The 20,773-nt window shown below is 40.9% G+C and overlaps 1 protein-coding gene across 3 annotated transcripts in view; it reads right to left on the bottom strand.

The window, feature by feature from the left end:
* LARGE1 (LARGE xylosyl- and glucuronyltransferase 1) overlaps nucleotides 1-20,773 on the bottom strand; it is a 588,869-nt gene that overhangs the window by 257,670 nt on the left and 310,426 nt on the right. For all 3 annotated transcript variants that reach the window (XM_058308687.2, XM_058308686.2, XM_058308685.2), the window contains exon 6: nucleotides 2,365-2,536. In XM_058308687.2, the coding sequence (XP_058164670.1) occupies nucleotides 2,365-2,536 (172 nt within the window). The remainder of the gene's footprint in view (nucleotides 1-2,364; nucleotides 2,537-20,773) is intronic.

Consider the following 20,773-nt stretch of genomic DNA (forward strand, 5'->3'; position numbering starts at 1 on the left):
TGCCTCCTAAAGAAGACGGCAAGCTGATGCAACATGATGATGCAACAAGAGTCACAAGAAGAAAAACATAATGAGAGACACAACAAATCAGGGAACGGAGGTTGCTTGAGTGTTTAGTTGCCTTCCCCCTACATTGAGGTCTGCTGTTTGGTTGTTGGTGCCTCCTAATAAAGAAATAAGGAGCAAGGGGGGTGGGGAGAAATTAATAAATTAATTAAATCTTTTTTTTTAAAAACATTAACACTATGTCACTCCAAGCCAGGATGGATAAAATGTGATTTCTAGCTACCTGTTGACAATATTTGACCACCTGTTCCAGTGATTTTGCTACATTACACTTATCCAAGGGAGATCTATAATACCAAACTTATGTTGCAGGTTAGGTTTCTTGGGAAGCAGATGCTCTTGAGATGGAAGTTAGCATGTGAGGGGTTTCTTAGGGTGTGCTTATGGATCAGCACCTATGGAAGGGAAGTAGGCAGGACTGGGCAGGGGGAGGAGATGAGTTGCAATGCACTCTCGAGGGAGTGCCACTGCGGATCCTGCAGGATCCCGCATCCATGTGTCATTCAGTGATGTACAGCATCCCAGGAAGATGCATGGCCTGGAGCAGGGTGACTCTCTTCAACTGATGCCACCCCCAAAGGTGCTAAGGGCTGAGGGTCTCCTGCAGGCAGCCTTCCCAGGAGCTGAAGTAACAAGTCTGCTAGTCAAAGGGTAACCTCAGTGTCCACCACAAACATCCCACAACTCTGACACGACAAGATGAAGCATGACTGTCACCTCCTCCCTGAGGCCCTCCCAGCTGCCTCCTTTGATCTCTTCCAGGAGAGGTGAAAACGTGCACTGTCCCTGTTCTTACTCAGCTCCTTAATTTCTAGAGACCAGTACACCGACACACACAGGAATGCCATAAATACTTCTCGAACAAGTCACTGAATACTGAAAATCATCATAAAGGTATGAAGAAAATATCATGTAATTACAGAAAAACTGCCCCCAATGACTTCAAGGTGATTAGCAGAAACAATGGGGAAACTTGGCAAACAGCCATGGGTTGGAGCCAAGGCACGTGGGCTCTGCTCTCAACTCCCAGCAGAACCTTGCATCCCTCCCAGAGTCATTTTCTTTATTTGTAAAATAGTTTTGTGTGATCTATGTATCACGAAAAAAATAAAAAAAATAGACATTGAAAAAAATCCAAGTATTCTACGAAGACAAGATTAGAAAGCTGAGACACATACAGTTTAAACAGCTTTGCTAAATGATGTCTGTGTTCGTGTCATCACTGACGTGGGCAAGAAAAGTAAATTTTCATCCTAACAAGGGAGAGAGTCCCAGGGGTCGCCAGGCCACCCCTTTGCTGGTGAGGCCTTCTTCACGTCACCCTGAGGAAAGAGGCCGAAGAACAAAGGAGGCAGAAACTGGAGCGGGCAAAGGGTTCTCTTCTGTCCACATGGAAAGAGAATCCAACTGAAATTCTGAGAATGCTGTGATATAAAATCACCAAGTCGTGTTTTATATACAGAAGATGAGGAGATACAGAGAGGAGGCCGGAAGGACTTTTAAGCACAGAAGTCAGAGTGCAATTTTAAATACAAAAATTAAAAAGAAAGAAAAAATCTCATTGCTAAATTTTTCTCACTGTGTTTGTCCAATACAGAGAGGAACTGTAAAGTAATGCAATTTTAAGGATGGCATTTGGGAAAGCGGTATTAAAACAGCCTGAGATTTGTATCAACCTGCCACTTCTCTCATGTATTCAAGCCAGTGAGGTCTACCAATTGGCTGGTTATATCCCAAGATACTCTCATATACCCTGAGGGAGTGGTAAAATCTACAACCATAGTTAAGGAGAAACTACTGGATGAGAAGGAATGTCTTCTAAGGTCCAACTTACATTCCTCCTTACCATGATAAATCAGAATATTAATGAAAGCAAAAGTCCTAAGAACATATTCAAGCACTGTGTGATCAATACCCATCTCGACATTTTTCCACAGGCTTCCTAGGCAATCACAGCATCAGGGGATAAAAAGAGAAAACCAAAAAATGCACATCTCTACATAGGTATGGGTACAAAATACACACTTTTGATATTTATCTGTTACAAAGTAACCTTAATTGGTTTCTTCTTATGAAGCTAGACCTTACCTCTCCTAAGATCAGGCTTCATTAAAAGAAACACAAACCAGTCCCAGCTTTACCCTAACATGTTTCAAATCAACTATATTTGTAATTCCTAATCCATCTTATTAGCATGACCTCATTAGAATTGACTGCACCATTTTTTTTTTAACACATTCGTTACTTTTGGGGTGCCAAACACAGACAAAGACATCAGGATAAATGGGCTACCATTACCTTTGAACTTGTGAAACACAGCCCAGAGCTCTGCAATGTCGGTAGCAAAGGTGATATCCGTGTCAAGGACGATGACCCGCTCCAGGCTGGCAGGAAGAGTCTTGGTCAGGACTAGCTTCATCAGTCCATAAATCCCAGAGTAATGTTTGTTGGGGATCCAGGAAACTTCAGACTAGATAGAAAGGGCAGACAGTGAGTAGAATAAAGAAAATAGGGGGAAAAATCTAACACATTAATGCACTGCTCAAAAATTATAAATAGTGCTTGGGTCATAAAAAGTATCAGATAAAAATTTGTTGGATAAATTATTTGACATTTTTAAAACTTTTGTTCACATGTACTTATATTTTGTTATGTGGAATTTTCTTGGAAGAAAATGTATCTGAATTAAGGGGGAGGAAAAGAAATAGTTATGAAATAACATTACTATACTTAGGCTTTTTAAACTAAATTTTTTGTTATTTACAAATTATATAGTTCATTGGAGAAACTAAGGATATGCAAAAAGAAAGAATAAAATACAGAAATTGAATCATACTACATATAAGTTTTGCAAACAGTATCTTATTGTTCCTTTAAATCACATTCCATTTCTCTGTCCATTAAAGATTATTTCTTAATGGTATTCTTAAAATTTATGTTTATCTAATTTTTAAAGTTGTAATTGAATAAATTAGTATTTCTGCCTTCTTGTTGTTTTCAGATAAGCGCACAAGGAAGATCTGGTCATAATCCACTGAATACTCTTCACCAGATAGCAACAGAGGACACGCAACACAGAAGGATGGAAATGAGCAACCCACGGAGCACCAACACTGTACTCTCCACACTAGCAGAACAGTAAATGTCACACCACGGGGTAAAGTCATCAGCAAGGCATGCATCAGAGTGCCATTTGCTAGCCAAAGGAAAGGCTAAAGAAAACCAAACAAAACCAAAAAGAATGCACAACACCAGGGCAATGAAAGTTGTCAGATACACAGTTTCATTTATGAAGTTCTTTGGAAGAAGAGACCCCATCAGATGCAATGGGGAGTTTCCATGAAAGCAGAACCACAATTCTTATTTTCAAGAAATTACTACCTGTAGGAGAATTCTTTAACAGGACATGCGATCACCTTATCAAGATTCAAAAAAACTCTCAATCTCTGTCTATATAATTTTGAAGATTTTGCTTTAAAAATAGTCAAATTTAAATATGGGAACCCAAAGTTTTATTCCCACAGATGTGTATCACTATGCTACGTAAGTAAAAAAGAGCAGCACTCCAAATGCTCCCAAACTGAACAGTTAATTAAAACAAGGTACTTTTTATTTGATAGTGTACTATGCAAAGGTTAAAAACAATATAGATTAAGGTGTGATAAAAAGAAAAATGCATATGATGTTTAAAGGAAAATATCAAGTTTCAAAATTACTTTAATAACTGCGATGTGTAATCAAACAATATGAACATGAATCCACTCAAATTTATGCAGAGAAAGAAGGTAATATATCACATTAGGGTAATTTTGAGATGATGGGAATAGCTATATAAATTAATGCACACTTTTCAACTTTTTAGAATGAGCAACTACTACTGCTAGAAAGAAAAACTAAATAGCACGTTCTTTTAAAATGACCTGGTTATGGTGGCAAAACAGTGACACAGGAAGCTAGCTTAGGAAAGCTATGAGAAAGGACTTCCTGTGAAAACTCAAACTCAAATGACCAGCTCCATCTCTCAAACCCACTCCATGTTAAGCTTTCCTCTCAGCAACTGAGTTGAAAAACTTTGTTTAGCTGAACCACTTATTTTCATTTTTGCAATGGCCCTTAGCAGAAATTAGTACAATATTGGCCAGGGGAGAAAAAATAAAAGAATGTAGTCCCTGTCCCCTTGTACCCAAGCAGTATGGAGTAGAGGCAAAGAGACAGGGATTCAAATCCAGGCTCCAGCCTGCACAAGGTGTTTAATCTTTCTAAGCTTCAATTTTTTTAGCTGTAAAATGGAGATGCCACCTACATCGCATGGCTGATGTAAAAATTAGAGATTTCAAGGACTCAAATGCCTGGTACACAAAAGATACTCTCCTCTTCCCCAAGGATTTAGCTGCCCATGGCTATTTACTGAAGGGGAGGGACTCTGGGATGTCATACAGCATAAAACCTTGGGTTCTGGAGTCCTTCACCAGGATTCAGATGCTGGTGTTGCCGCTTGATTGCTATGTCACTGAGGCTTAGTTTATCTCAGCCTCAGTTTCCCTCATTTTCAAAAGGCAGTGACTTCTAATGCTTACTTCAGTGCATTTGTTAGAGTGTGGGAGGAAACAGATGGCACACTCTAACTGGGTAAGCCGAGGAGATTTTAATAAAAGGACTATTTACCCAATGCATGCATAACTAGGGAAAGAAATAAGGAGCTTCACAGTACTCCAGGGAGGGCAAGAATGGGGCGCTATTACCACCACCTCAAGGCTAGGTATTGGAAGCCAGAGGGGTTGGCCATACGACTAAGGCCACCTGGCAGGAGTGGTGACCTCGGCCGAGGGACACGCCTATCTGCAGCATTCCCACAGGATGCGACGGAAAAATCTCTCAGCCTAACTCTCGAGGGACAGCCTTCTGGGCATGAAGCAGAGCTGAGAAGGGCGAGACAAGATCTGGGAGCAAAACTATAACATAACCGACCCAGTCACACACGTAACACAAAGATAGAAATTAAATGACTGCAAGATCAGAGCACACCAAATGAAAAGTATCTGTGGAATGGCTGGCTGGAGGGTGCTGGGGATGATCACGGCCCCCACGAAAGGCATGTTCAGGTCCCAGCCCTTGGTCCTGTGGGTGTGCACCCATATGTAAAGAGGACCTTGAAGATGTGCCCAAACGGAATGAGCACGGGCCTTAATCCAATACGGCTGAAGCTCTTACAAGCAAAGGAAATCTGATACAGAAAGACAAGTTGGGGGGAGCAGCCAGAGGGTGGACGTCAACGGAACCTGGAAGAGAAAGGAGAATTTGTCGCCACAAATGAAAGAGAAGGAAAAGTCCACGAACCCCGAAGACGGCCGGTCAGCCAGAGGGCACGGACCCCAGGAGGGAGCAGGCCTTCCAGTCTCTGAAACTGAACCAATAGATTCCTGTTGTTAAGCCAACCCATTGTATGGTATTTGTTTTAGCAGCCGTGAAACTGAAACAGATGGACAGATGGCACAGGGAGGGCGAGTGATGTGTCTAAGGCCCCACAGCAGGCAGGCTTGCAAAGCTAGAGCTAGAATTTGCCAGGTGAGGGTTTGCATCCTCTCCCCAAGCCACATTAGGCTTCCTTCGGGAGGCAGCTTCCTGAGGGCCATCACCTTCAAGGCTTGAGGACTGGATGAGTAACTCCCTCCCTTGGGCTTTACAAAGCTTTTCCTTATGAAAGAGCTGGTCCTTGGAACTAGCTCTGGTTCTTCTCTCCCCTGGAATTTGCCTGAGCTGAGACCTGGCAATCATCGGTCCATGCGGCAGAGCTGTGCTATTTAATCAGACCTTTGATTAACTTATTCATCTATTTTGGTTACCATCTAAGCAGGAGAGCTTGGTGAAGACTGAACAGCAGAGGGTTGGGTTAAGCCATCTAATTAGATTGCCCCGATGCTCGGTTTATTTTTAACCCACAAGTGAGGCACTCGGGTGCACTGCAGAATGGTAGGACTCTGCGAATAAGTTGATCTCAACATGAACCCAGGCCTCGATGTCACCCCAAGTCCCCCATTTAATACATCATCAATTAAGGCAGAATGTTCAATCAGAGGGAAAGGAGGCATTCAAATGAGTTTGTACTCAGAAGGACAATCTCAGGAATGGGTAGGATATGAAGGAATCTTTGTGGGGGGGCAAGGAAGAACATGTGGTAAGGAGCAGAAAAATTTACTCTACATGTCTAATGGTCTTAGAAGTAGTGTGACATACAACATGCTCCACCCCACCCCCTGCCTTTGTCCAAACTGTACTGCTCCTTCAAGTCTCAAATTAGAAGTCACCACCTTGTCCCCTGCACCCTGCCCCAGACTGGGTTAGGGATTCGAAGCAAGCACTTATCACGCTGTGTTTAAGTTTCCACATGTCTCTTGCCCGCATTTGGAGCCTCCATTTGGCTGGAGCTCCTTGACGCAGGGGCGATGTCTTTTTTTACTGTGGTATCTTCATAGTAATGACTCAAAAAATGTTTGATGAACAAATGAATGAGCATGGCCATGGAGTCATCCAGGCCTGGGTTCAAATCCTTCCTTTGACATTTTCCTCATCTATAAGCAGAAGCATCTAGAATCATTGAAATCAAGGGTCAGTACTGTGCATGATTTTTAGTACCTGGATTTTAGTACCAGCTCCACTTCTAAGGCAAGTCGCTTAACCTCTATGAGCGTTAGTTTTCTCATCCACAAAATGGGGGTTTGATGATATTGCTGGTAGTATCATAAAGTATCTGGCCCATTAATGGGCTCTTCGTGGTCTTTTGTAAAACCCATTTGTTTCCCAGTGAGCACCTGTCAGCACCATAGAGGCTTAGATGATTGATAAGCAAGGAACCATGAAAAGTCAGGAATGGAGGTGGTTTTGTCACAGGAAATACATCACTTACCACCTTTTCCCATGTCTCTCTATAACAGACAAACAAAATCACAAATGGAAATCTACTGGGAAACTCAAAGCCTCGTCTGGTGGATTTCCAAATCGGACAGGACTGTTTTTGGTTTCAGGAGGAAGAAAAGTGGATGGATGTTGTCTCTGGTGCTACCATTTGGGGCAGTCTCATGGCGCAATTCCCAGTGGTGATGCTCTAACTCCACTCCCAACACACTCTGAGCTAACCAGAAACATTAGACCATGAACAAAGAGAAGACTATGGTCAGAGGAAGGCTCGGGAACCAGGAGAGCATCAAGCAGATGATACCCGAGTGTCCTAGAGAAAAGATAACACCTGGCAGAGCAACAGCCTAAGCACCTTCTTCATCATCGAAAACACACCAAAGGGTTCACGTAATTAAAATGATAATAAAAATGAAAGTTAGGCTTATTTTAATGGACAGACCATTATCCTTGCAATGGCTGTTAATAATCCTAAGCAGGATGTTATGAGCTTTAATTAGCCAAAACACAGTTGTGCCTGGGAATACCACCTAATGCACTTACATTAAGGAACATAAGCACACCCAGGTTTTTAGGGTTTCCATGTAAACTTGGAGGGGGGGAGAGGTAGGGAATGCTCTAAAGGGAAAATCACCTGCTCAGAGCAGCAAGAATTCTTCCTTAGACCCCAAAGAGAGTTAGGTGAAGCACATGAGAATAATCTAGGGTTGATCTCATGGTCTGCAGGAAGGTTATTCAGATAATCTGACCAGGGTAGTGACATGACAGCACAGAGGCAAAGGGCTGACTAAAGACACATTTCCAAAGGTGACTAATTAAAACGAGGAATGGACAACCAGCAAGATGGCAGCAGAGTAAGGAGCTCCAAGAGTCAGCTCCTGCTACAGTGCAGTTAGGAAACAACCAGAGCTCTCTGGAGCTAGCTGAAGGACCACTTTGGGGGCTCAAGGAGGCAGAAGAGCATCCTGCAACATCCTTGAAGGAATGGAAGGAGGAGACTGCCCATCTGCCGAGCAGAGTCGTGAGTAGAGAGGACCACGCCCCGGAGGCTAGCGCCCATCCTCCACTGGAGGCACAAGCTGCCTCGGGAGCTATGTGGCAGCTGGAATTGAAAGCTCCACTTCCCAAAAATGGCGGAGGAAGAGACAGATGGGCATCAACTTCAACTACTGATGAGTAAATTCAACAGGCTAAAGTATACTGCTGAGAACAGTTAAAGTTTGAGCTTGTCAACTCAGAAAGAGCCTGGTAGCCGCCATCTTAACTCCTCACCCAGCATGAGGGGAAGCCGGGCAGACTGAAAATCACAGTGCTGGTAGGGACTGGCTTCTTCCCACCCAGATCAGATTGCAGCTCTAGCCTAGGACCCAGCCCCACCTCTGGTAGGGAGGAAGCTGCGGGGAACTTCACCAGCCTCTCCTGGAAATTATAGGCCATGCTGCAGAGGCCAGTGATTAGCCTACTTTGGTAGTGCAGGCCACCCAGGAGCTATTCTGTGGCTGGAATTGGAAGCTCCATTTCCTAAAAACAGGAGAAGAGGAGACGGTTGGACAAAGATGTTGGCTACTGATCAGAAGACTCAGCTGGCTAAGGAATAACCTCAGGAACTGCTGGGTGTGAATCTGTCCAAGTTGGAAAGAGGCTGGTGGCCACCATTTGACTCTGTCCCCAGCATAAGGGAATCACAGTGATGGTAGGAACTGGTTTCTTTCATCCAGATTGGCATGCCACTCTATACCAGCCTATCCAGGTAACTGCAGGTACCTTTGGCTGGTATAGGCTAAATAATAGGAAGTCTACCAGGGCAACTTCAGTCAGCTTGGACCCACACTGCATAGACTGCTGCCCACACCTGCATTTCCATCCCTGTACCAGGCAGGGGAGAAAGGGGTATGAAGTTTCATCGGTCTCCCTGAGCAACTACAGTCTAGGCCCGCATGCAGTGAGGACAGCTTGAACCTCCACAGCTCATAACTATATCCTTGGCTCATACTACACAACCAGCAAGGGAGAAAGGGCAGGAAGACCTAAACTAAAGAAAAAAATGGCACCCAGAATAAATAGTAAGCCAGATGCCAAGATACCAACAAACAATTACAATCCACACCAAGAAACAGGAAGATATGGCCCAGTTAAAGGAACAAGATAAGCTTCCAAATGACATAAAGGAATTGAAACAACTCATATAGATGTTCAAACAAATCTCCTTAATGAATTCAATGAGATAGCTAAAGAGATTAAGGATATAAAGAAGATATTGGATGAGCACAAAGAAGAATTTAAAAGCATAGAAAGGGAAACGGACTTTGGCCCAGTGGTTAGGGCGTCCGTCTACCATATGGGAGGTCCGCGGTTCAAACCCCCGGCCTCCTTGACCCATGTGGAGCTGGCCCATGTGCAGTGCTAATGCACGCAAGGAGTGCCCTGCCACGCAGGGGTGTCCCCACGCAGGGGAGCCCCACGCGCAAGGAGTGCTCCCATGAGGAAAGCCGCCCAGCGTGAAAAGAAAGAGCAGCCTGCCCAGGAATGGCGCCGCCCACACTTCCCGTGCCGCTGACAACAACAGAAGCGGACAAAGAAACAAGACGCAACAAATAGACACCAAGAACAGACAACCAGGGGAGGGGGGGAAATTAAATAAATAAATAAATCTTAAAAATAAAATAAAATAAAATAAAAGCATAGAAAGAAAAATAGCAGATCTTATGGGATTGAAAGGCATATTAAGTGAAATTTTAAATAAAACATTGGAATCATATAATAGCAGATATGAGGAGGCAGAAGAAAGGATTGGTGAGCTTTAAGAAATAGCCTCTGAAAGTGAACATATAAAAGAATGGATGAAGAATGGAAAAAAATGAACAAGGTCTTAGGGAACTAAATGACAGCAAAAGACGTACAGACATATGTTATCATGGATGTCCCTGAAGGAGAAGAGAAGGTAAAAGGGGCAGAAAGAATATCTGAAGAAATAATGGTGGAAAATTTCCCAATACTATTGAAGGACATAGATATCCATGTCTAAGAAGCACAACGTACTCCCATCTGAAAAAATCTGAATAGACCAACTCCGAGAGGCATACTAATCAGAATGTCAGATGCCAAAGACAAAGACAGAATTCTGAGAACAGCAAGAGAAAAGCAATGCTAAAATATAAGGGATACCCAATAAGATTAAGTACTGATTTCTCACCAGAAAACATGGCAGCAAGAAGACAGTGGTATGATATATTTAAGATACTACGAGGGAAAAACTTCCAGCCAAGAATCTTATATCCAGTGAGATTGTCTTTCAAAAATGAGGGAGAGTGTAGAATATTCACAGATAAACAGAAACTGAGAAAATTCTAACCAAGAGATGGGACTTTCAGTAAATACTAGAGTATGCTAGAGCCTGAAAAGAAGACAGGAAAGAGAGGCCTAGAAGAAAATCTAGAAATGAAGATTATATCAATAAAAGTAACAAAGTGTCAAAAGAGTAGTGGAAATAAAATACGACAGATAAAACTCAAATAGTCAGGAATAAACTTAACCAACGATGAAAAGCACTTGCATTCAGAAAACTGCAACTCACTGTTAAAAGAAATAAAAATAGGCCTAAATAACTGGAAGAACATTCCATGCTCATGGATCGGAAGACTAAATATCATTAAGATGTCAATTCTACTCAAATTGATATACAGATTCAATGCAATCCTGATAAAAATTACATCAGCATTTTTTAAGAAAGTTGAAAACATGATTATCAAATTTATTCGGAAAGGTAAGGGATCCTGAATAGCCAGAAAAATTTAAAAAGGAAAAGCCCTCATATTTTTTGAAAGTAACATTAAAAAAAATAAAGAAAGAAAAAATAAAATAAAAAGGAAAAGCCAACTCTCACCTCCAGACTTTAAATCATATTACTTAGGTACAGTGGTAAAAACAGCATGGTGCTGGAATAAAGACAGACACATAGACCAATGGAATCAAACTGATGATTCAGAAACAGACCCCACATGTATGTATGGTTTTTGACTAGCCTGTCAAAACCACACAGCTCAGGCAGAACAGTCCATTCAAACAAACGATGCTTAAAGAATGGATATCCATAACCAAAAGAAGGCAAGTGGATATCTATCTCACACCTTATCCAAAAATTAACTCAAAATGGATCAAAAACCTAAATATAAAAGCAAGAACTGTAAAGGTTCTAGAATAAATTGTAGGTCTTCATGACCTGGTGGTAGGAGGTGGATTCTTAAAGGAGATAAGAGGAAGGCTGAAATGGACTACTGATGTTTAATGTATGTAGAAGTTTTAAATCACTTTAATGTAAAAGTGTGGAAATGTATACAGGGGATGGTAACAAATAGTGATTAACAGCTAGTTTATAAATAGGGATGTGGCTGAAAATTATAGTCTAGGTATGTAAATGCCAACTGACAGAATGCTAGAGAATCATCTAGGATCTGAATAGCACAGTAAACCAAGAGCTGGATGAGTTGTGGTTGATGGTACAGATTCAAGAGCGTCCTTTGTTAGCTAGAGCAAATCTACATCACTATTGCAGGGTGGTGGGAACATGGAGAAGCATGGGAAAAATATAACTGGAGTGACCTATGGACTATGGTTAGCAGTAATAATACAATATTCTTGCATCTATGCAAAAGATGTACTGTGGTGATAATGGGGCAGCACGCAAAATGTGTGCCAAAGTTTATAGTATGGACATGGTAATAATCAGATGATACTACCTTATCTGTAACAAATGTTCCACCACAGTGTGGTGTGTTGATAGAGGGGTGGTATTTGGGAATTCTACACATGTGCATGATAGTTTTATAAATTCACAACTTCTGTCATAAAAAAATATATTTAAAAAATATTAAGGTAGGTTGGGGGAAAAATACACCAAATGTAAGATAAGGACTATAATTAGTAGTAAAATTTTGACAATATTCTTTCACAATTTGTAACAAACATCTCATGACAACGCAAGGTATTGGTGGAGGGTTGATATGTGGGACCTCTGTATAATGCTATGCATGTTTGCTTTGTAAGTTCACAACTTTTACTACATACTTATTGTTTATGTATGTTCATATATAAATGATATGAAGATAATAATAAGGTGGGTTGGGGGAAAAATACATTGGTTAGTAGTAATATTTGACAATGCTCTTTAAACATTAGTTGAAAATGTTTAACAACAATACAAGATATTGGTGGTAGGGTGAGGTATGAGAGTCCTGTATGATATTATATATGTTTGTTTTCAAGTTCACAACTACTTCTATATACTTATTGTTTATGTATGTTTATGTATGAATAATATACTTCAATAAATTTTAAAAAAACTTAAAAAGAGGGAACCTAAGTACACTTACATATAGCCTTTAGACTTATAATCTTACTCCTTTTATATGTAAAATCATTTTACTTTTAAATAAAAACTTAAACATTAAAAAAACAAGCAAAGAAATAAACAAAACCAAAATGGATGGAGGGAAGCCATGTCTCAGTGGTGATGGCAAAGTTTCTGACATTTGACAGACAGGGGTAGGTCAGGAAAAGATTGCAGTTTTGCTATAAAATGATACCTGTCTCTTCCTGAAGATGTTGATCTTCAGGAGGCCCTGGGATGCCCCAGGAATGAACACAGTAGAACATAATAACCTGGCATTTATTACGGCTTACTGGCCATCAGGCACTGGCAAGCGCTCAATGTTTTGTCTTGTTTAAACCTTTCCCATAAGCTTGAAGGGTGGGCATTATCTCCGAAGCATGGGAGATGAGGACTGACTCTTCTTGCAGTGCTTAGCCCTGAATATTTTACTCTGAAGTGGTCTAAGTGTTCTCTCTTCTCCCTTCTCTCTGTCCCAGGCCTATTTGGAAGGTCTCTTAACTCCTCTGAGTCATTACATTTTATTCGAGCTTTGTCTCCATTCAGACAAGTCCTTATTCACCAAGAAGCAGTTTTTCAAGGCAATTAGGTATTTAAAAACACCCTGAGCATTGGGCATTCCTGGCTGCTAAACCTCTCTGGGCCTTGGCTTTTTATAAGTAAAATAGGGTTAACAACAGTATATCCTGCTCCTTCCTACTTACTATATTTGCAGTTTATAAGCCTTCCTCCACCATCATGGAGATAGTTACTGCATAAAATAGAACTTCTTATCCATGCCAACATTTTTCTGTGGTTTACAAATCACCTTGACATGTTTTTTTTTTTTTTTTAATTAAAGAAAGAAGACATCCTAGCTGCAGAGTATTTGAAATGTCATTTGTCTTTCATGTTGCTTCCGAGTGGTTATCCTGAGAACCTGCCTGCATGCTCAGAACGTACTGGATGAGAAATGGATCATACTTCTTTGCTGGTCTTTGCTCTTGCACTTGGGGGATTGTTGCTGTTCCATTGGGGAATATGATACAGCTCCCCTGGCTAGGAACTCAGCACTCCCTCAGTTGTCATTTGTAACTGTAACTACTATGAAAATACCCAACATAGATCCAAACATTTTTATGTACCCTATATACATGCCCTGGAGAACTCCTTCCCAACCATGTGTCCCCCATCAATAACACCCCACACCAGTGTTCCTCCTGCCATAGTTGAACCACTCTGTGGTCCAACTTCTTAAAAAATGAAGCCTAATACATTGCCATATTCAATTAATAGGAAAATGAAATATTGTGATGGGTTTAAAGATTAGAAATAGAATACATACTAATTTAGAAGAACTAAAATAAAGTAAAAATAAATTGGGGTATTAAAAAATGAAAAATATTATAAAGCTTTGCTTTTGACGTTCTGCCTCTCATCATTGCAACAGGTGTTGCCCTGTATGTACAGTGTCAAGGAAATTTCTTTCATTTCTTCCTCAGTGTCTACATCCTTTCTTTCTTTTTTTTTCTTGTAATTTTTAATTTTGTCTTCACACAAGTTTTAGATTACAGTAATTCACATATACAATATAGGGGACTCCCATATGTCTAACATCAAACTCTTTTCCCCCTTCCCCAGCAATGATCTTTTTACATGTTCAAGTTATATTTCCTGCAGCTGACGTACAGATATTGAAACCTAGCTTTCAAACATGCTTCCATTTGGCTTACATTATGGGTTATATTTTAGACTGTACAGTTTTCTAAATTTTTAGTTACCTTATGTTTTACATTAGGGTTTACATTTTAGCCTATAGACTTTTATGCATTTTTGGTATAATTTAACATGTCCTATATCCATCATTGCATGATCTTGTGGAATACTTCCATTGCCCCCCATTTATCCTGCTTCCATCTATTCTATTCCTCTCTCCCTCTCCCCTCAGGGCTCACAGTTGACAATCAATCTTCATTACCAGAAGGACCAGATTCCCAGATACTTGCAAAAATGTTGAGGCTCGACATACTAGACTGCCCTAACCCATTGGGAGCCACCAATTCTCTCGAGAAACACAATTCCCTCGGTTTGAGAACATCAGTCCTCCCTAGGATGTGGGTACACCTTCATACTCATTGTATGGGTCTCCACCCAAGATATAACAATGACAAAATGAGCACTCACACACTCCCTAGAAGCCTGCCCCTTTGTCAGATGCCCCTCCTTAAGCATCTTAAACAGGTATGAGCCCTTGATACTGATGATTATGCTTATGAGCTTATGTGTCTCAAATATGTACTAGGCCTAGAGCTGCAGGGTGTCTAAGAGTAACCTCCTGAGAGCCTCCATGTTGCTCAAATATGGCCACTCTCTAAGCCAAACTCACATGTAAATGTATTACCTTCCTCCCAGCACGGGACATGATTCCTAGGGATGAGCCTTCCTGGCACCAAGGGATTACTACCAAACACCAGTTGGTGATGCAACTAGAAAAAGACCTTGAATAAAAGGATCAACTCAGACCAGCAGAATAGCTCAGCCCATATGTAGGATCATGTGTTAAAAACTGCTTTTTGACCTTGAATAAAAGGGGGAAATGGTAAAGACAAATGAATTTATATGGCTAAGAGTCTTCAAAAAAGAGTTGGAAGGTCATCGGAGGGGGCGCACTTATGCACACCTCAGCAGGATCACAGAGACAGCCAAAGTAGATACAATCCCAGGTAGTGGTTCTCCTGAGGGCTACCAAGACCCAAAGGTTCTATGGTCATGGCAAATGGCTCTGGAATTCAGTGCCATGTGTCAGGTGGCCCTACTTTGGAATTTGTGTCCCTGAGTGTGATGGAGTTGGACTCAGATGTGCCCTTTATACACATGCCTCTTCTGTCACTTTTACTGAAACTAGGGTTGGCACTAGGGTTGGTGTATACTCAGGGGACTTGAAATCTCTGGACTGTTCATGTGCCACCTGGGCCCTGAGCCTCAGCAGACTTGCAAGTCCTACCATCTGGTTCATTGGATTTACCCAGTTCGGCTAAAAGGGAGGTGAAGATGGTCAACAACCACACCAGGGAACTGAGAGTACCTACAACTGCAAGTAGCAGAACTGCATCCATGATCCATGTGGAATCTAAGCCCTTACTTGATATAGAGGTGGAATGGACATCACCATCCCAAGGTTCACAGGATGGAGGAATAAAATATGGATTAGAGTGGACTTATTGATATTATACTATGGAACTATTGAGACTAATAATGGGAGAAATTCTAGCATTGATCTGGAGAAAGTGGCGAGAGTTGTTGGGGGCAGGGAGAGGGAAGAAGAGATGTGATGTGGGGGTATTTTCGGGACTTGGAGCTATCCTAAATGATATTGCAGGGACAGATGATGGACATTATATATCCTGCCATAGCCCACTGAATGTACTGGAGGGAGACTGTAAACTACAATGTAAACTATTATCCATGTGGTGCAGCAGTGCTCCAAAATGTATTCACCAAATGCAATGAATGTGCCATAATGATGAAAGATTGTTGATATGGGAGGAGTGGGGTGAGGGGGATAGGGGGCATACGGGAACCTCTTATATTTTTTGAATGTAACATTAAAAAAAAATGAAGAGATCATTAAAAAAAAAAAGGAGGGTGAGGAGCTGGGTGGGGCAGGGACTCTAAGTTGCTTCAAGCACAGGAGGTAAGTCTGGAGTCTTTGACTGACAAGATTCCAAATCCTGACTCCACACCTGCTGGGGTGCTGAGTGGACTGCACCTTTCTCCATCTCCTCAACCATAAAACAGAGAAATAAAACAATACACATTGCACTAGCTTTGGAGAAGAATTAAGATCAGAGAATGAAGGCGCCTGGCACAGTGCTTGCAACATGGTAAGAGAGCAATATGGAAGTATCTTTCCATTTTTTAAACAGCTTTATTAAGATATAATTCATATACAATAAAGTCACCCATTTAAAAGTGTATAATCTGGGAAGCAGATGTGGCTCAACTGAAAGAGGGTCCAGGGTTTGATACGCAGGGCCTCCTGACCCGTGTGGTAAGCTGGCCCACGCGCAGTGCTGCCATGCGCAAGGAGTGCTGTGCCACACAGGCGTCCCACATAGGGGTGCCCCACATGCAAGGAGTGAGCCCTGTAAGGAGAGCCACCCCACGCGAAAAAAGTGCAGCCTGCCCAGGAGTGACGCTGCACTCACAGACAGCTGATGCAGCAAGATGACGCAACAAAAAAGAGACGTAGTTTCCCAGTGGAAGATGGTTTCTTAGTAATTTCTGAAAATGCAAGCAGACACAGAGGAACACACAGTGAATGGACATAGAAAGTAGACAATGAGGGAGAAGGGGAGAGAAATAAATAAAATAAATCTTTAAAAAAAAATAAAAAATAAAAGTGTACAACCCAACAGTTTTTAGTACATACATGGTATGAACTGGACTATAATAAATTTCAAGTATATCAGTATTTTATCAGAGCCTAGTCAAAGGACAATTAAGAGGAATGGGAGGAAGGGAGGGAGAGTAACCAGAGGGGGCAGTCTGGAAGAGACAAGCCTTAAATTTGGTCTTAGAAGGTAAGTTGGAAGGAACTAATCAAATACTGGGAAGCAGGCATCAAAGTAGTAGTACTGGCAGGAGGGAAGGAGCAGAGGTGTAGGTACAGATTTGAGTGTGTGTGTAAAAGAACGACAGTCTGAGACATCAGATGGGAACGGGTGGAGTTAGACGTGATAGAGAAGGATGTGAAAAGGCAGGAAAGGGCCCAGTGTGTGCTTGCTGAAGTGGACATCTAAGGATTGGAGGTAGACAACAAAGGGGTCTTGTTTGCAGACACATGACCTGATTTCCATTTTTGGGTTATACTCTAGCAACCTGTGGAGGAAAGATTAATGGAAGGCAGCTGAGAGGTATCAGAACTTTGCAGGATGCCTATTAAATATGCAAATCCATTATGGCTGCAGTAGGGCCCACCAATCTGTATTTTTCACCAGTATCCAGGTGATTCTAAAGCAGCTGGTCCTCAAACAAACTCCAAAAAAACCCAGGTTCGGACATAAAGAAACGGAAAACACAATATTTCTCGAGGTCTTCTTGGCTCCATATCATTTCCACAGGATCATCAACTGGCTTACTGTTTAGAAACACCAGAAATTAACAGTATTGGCTATATAAGCACCCTTTCTTGAAGATTAAAAAAGAAAGTGTAGACCGAAGATCAGGAGGTCTTTTGACATCTCTATACCTCATGGGAGGCTTATGACTCTGAAACTGAGGTTTCCTGGCTGACCCTCTTTTTAAACCTAGCAATTCTATTTCAATAAAAGCAGCAAAAGGTCAGCTACAGTGAAATTGTAAGTAACCAGCATCAACGTAAAGGCTGAGTTACACATCTCACATCTTTGTACATTACAATTTGGAAGGAACTTCCAGGTGAAGAGTCTCACAGTTGGTCTTTACAGGAGAGAGCATCAACTAACATTTATGTGGAACATACAATCTTAGCATACGGTAAGCTGCGGCTTCCACCTAAAATGACCATCTTTCAGAAATTACTAAGAAACCATCTTCCACAAACATGAGTAATTTCAAATTGATGACAAAGGCACAGTAAATCAAGGAAAAGTGATCACAAGATCTAAAAACACATTCCTCCTCATATTGGTGGCAAAAAAACACAAAGCCAAAACAATGTAACAACCTTCCTCTTTCACCACCTGGAATGAAACATCTTCTGTTTAGCTTTGCAGAGCTTGGGGAAATTGGTCACTGAAACATTTACAGTCTGAACATCCCTCCGTACTTTATGTTATGAAATGGAGCATTTCAAAGCACTGGAAGTTCTGATTTGTGCACTGGGCTGTTAGAGTGCTTTAATTTCCTGAAATATAGCTCCCTTCTTAACTAATAGATTTTTTTCAATGCACTGAGGAGAAAACTGCAGTAGTTACTGCACAGGCTGGACATCATATTTTTAGAAGCTGCAATTCTTATTACAGTGCACAGTATGTATTTACGTATGTATACTTAGCACAGTGTCTGACGCACAGAGGGCACTCATTAAATAGTTCTGAAAAAGTAAAAACAATATATTTACAAAAACAATACCTATTAAAAAACATGCTTCATTTGCTCATCATTCATTTATTCATTCAACAAATACTGCCAAGGCTTCTAAGTCTGTGGCTCTGTGACAGAGGACTGCCTTGAAGGAATCATAGTGCAATTAGGGGAGACAAAAAAGAAGTAAGTTCAGAAAGCATCATTATGGTATTCAGGATAGTGGTTTGTCAATATGAGGGGTGGGGAGGCAGGGTCACGGGACAGGGAAAACATCCGAGAGGCTTTGGGGATACTATTCTAGTTCTAAGTTAGTTTGGTGATTCATCAGTGTATGGCATAGTCTATTTATCTGCAGTCTTCATATGTGTGTGTACATGTGCATTTAGAAAGACACCACGGGTAGGCTAGGAGCTAGAGTGTAGCATAGAAAAGACAGGGAACTTGGGATTTTAGCAGCCTAGTTTAACTAGCTTCAACTAGCAGAGCCTTTGCTTTCTCATCTGCAAAAGAGAATAATTAGTACTTCAAGAACTGTTCGTAAGTACCAAATAAAATGGCAAATATAATACATTATTTCCTATTAGATCCTGTGCAGTTAGTAGTTTCAACTTTAACACATAGTAGGATACACACACACACACACGTATATATACATATACAAACATAATGTATTCCAGAACGTATATTAACATGTATTAAAATAATATTCAGTCTCAAAATGATAAGAAAGGAAATAATTATTTTGCTAGGTAAACAAAAAATATCTCTGTTTGCTTCTCTGTGACCAAAAATTAACTCTGTAGAATGCTTTCTTAATGGGGGTGAATACTGGTTCTGTAGAGCAAAAAAATCTTAGCTAATACAATGATTTGTGGCCCTCCACAGGTCACAGCACATAAAAAGATATACAGTTTGTTATGGTATTAAAATTATTGAGGGAGAGGGGGGATGATAGGAAAAAAAACTCTAAAAAAGCTCTTAAGATGGTTAATAAGAACACTGCTCATTTAATACCAAACTAGCCACGAAACAGAGAAGCTTGCAAAAATACACACACAACCCCAAACCTGACGTGGATATCATCATCTGCTGAGTTGTGCCACTTTCCCTGCCTTTCTGAATTTGTTATGTTTTCTCAAACTCATCTGGAGATTGGGGAGCACTTTTCCTGTTCTCTCCCTCTCCTCCCATTCCTTTTTCCTCCTCTTACCACCACCTTCACAGGGAGCCACTGAAGGGCAGTGACATGAGCTGCAATTAAGAAGGCACCATGCTGCTATGCATTAATGAGAAACTTTTCATTTTCAGAGGGCTTTGTAGTACTTTGGAGGTGAAGCCCTTGCCTGTGAAACTCTGTTCCCAGCTTCAGAGATCTACCCTACAGGGCAATTTAACTCCAAATACATGGGAGGGCAACCCCCAGGCAGGTAAAGAGGGCTAAGGAAGATGAACCAGAGCTGCCTCTTAATTAATCTCTGGGTGGTTTTGCAAAACATGGAAGCAAAGCTCTTCTGGTATAGTATAAAGATCCAAAGGAAAACCTTGGCATTGACTGCCAGAACTTTTCTGGCCAAGTGCCAAAATGACCCTTCTTCCTTGGTCACCCCTGAAAAGATGATGCCTTTGCTCAGCTCTTGTAATACATCTAACAGATAGTAGCCAAAGGTCGTATTGTAATTTCAAATATTTTAACTTTGACCTGAAGGCTTGTTTCAGATGACCTTGACTGTAATTATGGCACTCACTCCCCACAACAAGCCCTTACTATTTATATGAGTGGTTGTCAAGGAAACCAGATGTTGAGGATAGCTGTCTAACCTGCCTAGAATTAGAATTTATCATGAGAATGCAAAAGGGAAAAAAGAATGCCACCCTAAAAAAGCATTATAGAAAATGGTACATGGTACAGGATTAATTCTACTGTGCCTCTGTTTCCATTTGAGGATTCGGCTACTGGTCAAAAGATTTTCTAATATATCTAATTCTGAAAGTGATTCATTTTTCTAAACATTGTATGTGCCATATTTGATGCTAAGGAAGTAGGAGTAAATATGACATGTTCCTATTTCTCAGGAGGTAAGTTAAAAGAGAGAAATAATATTACATTTATGTTATAACAATAATATCACATCTGCTGAATGCTTATTATGTAGCAGGCACTGTACTAAGCAACTAACAAATATCTTTTAATTCACATAACAACCCTATGAAGTAAATAGCAAGGAAATCATACAAGTATTATAGAAGTTGGAATTGAAAATCAGATTTGCCTTATTGCAAAATCTTTATTATTTTGGAAACTGACTCAAATAATGTATTCAAGTGAGATCTGTATACAAAGTCTCCTAGAATTCTTGGGAT

This window comes from Dasypus novemcinctus, chromosome 12, assembly GCF_030445035.2.
Source record: "Dasypus novemcinctus isolate mDasNov1 chromosome 12, mDasNov1.1.hap2, whole genome shotgun sequence".
Classification (NCBI taxonomy): Eukaryota; Metazoa; Chordata; class Mammalia; order Cingulata; family Dasypodidae; genus Dasypus; species Dasypus novemcinctus.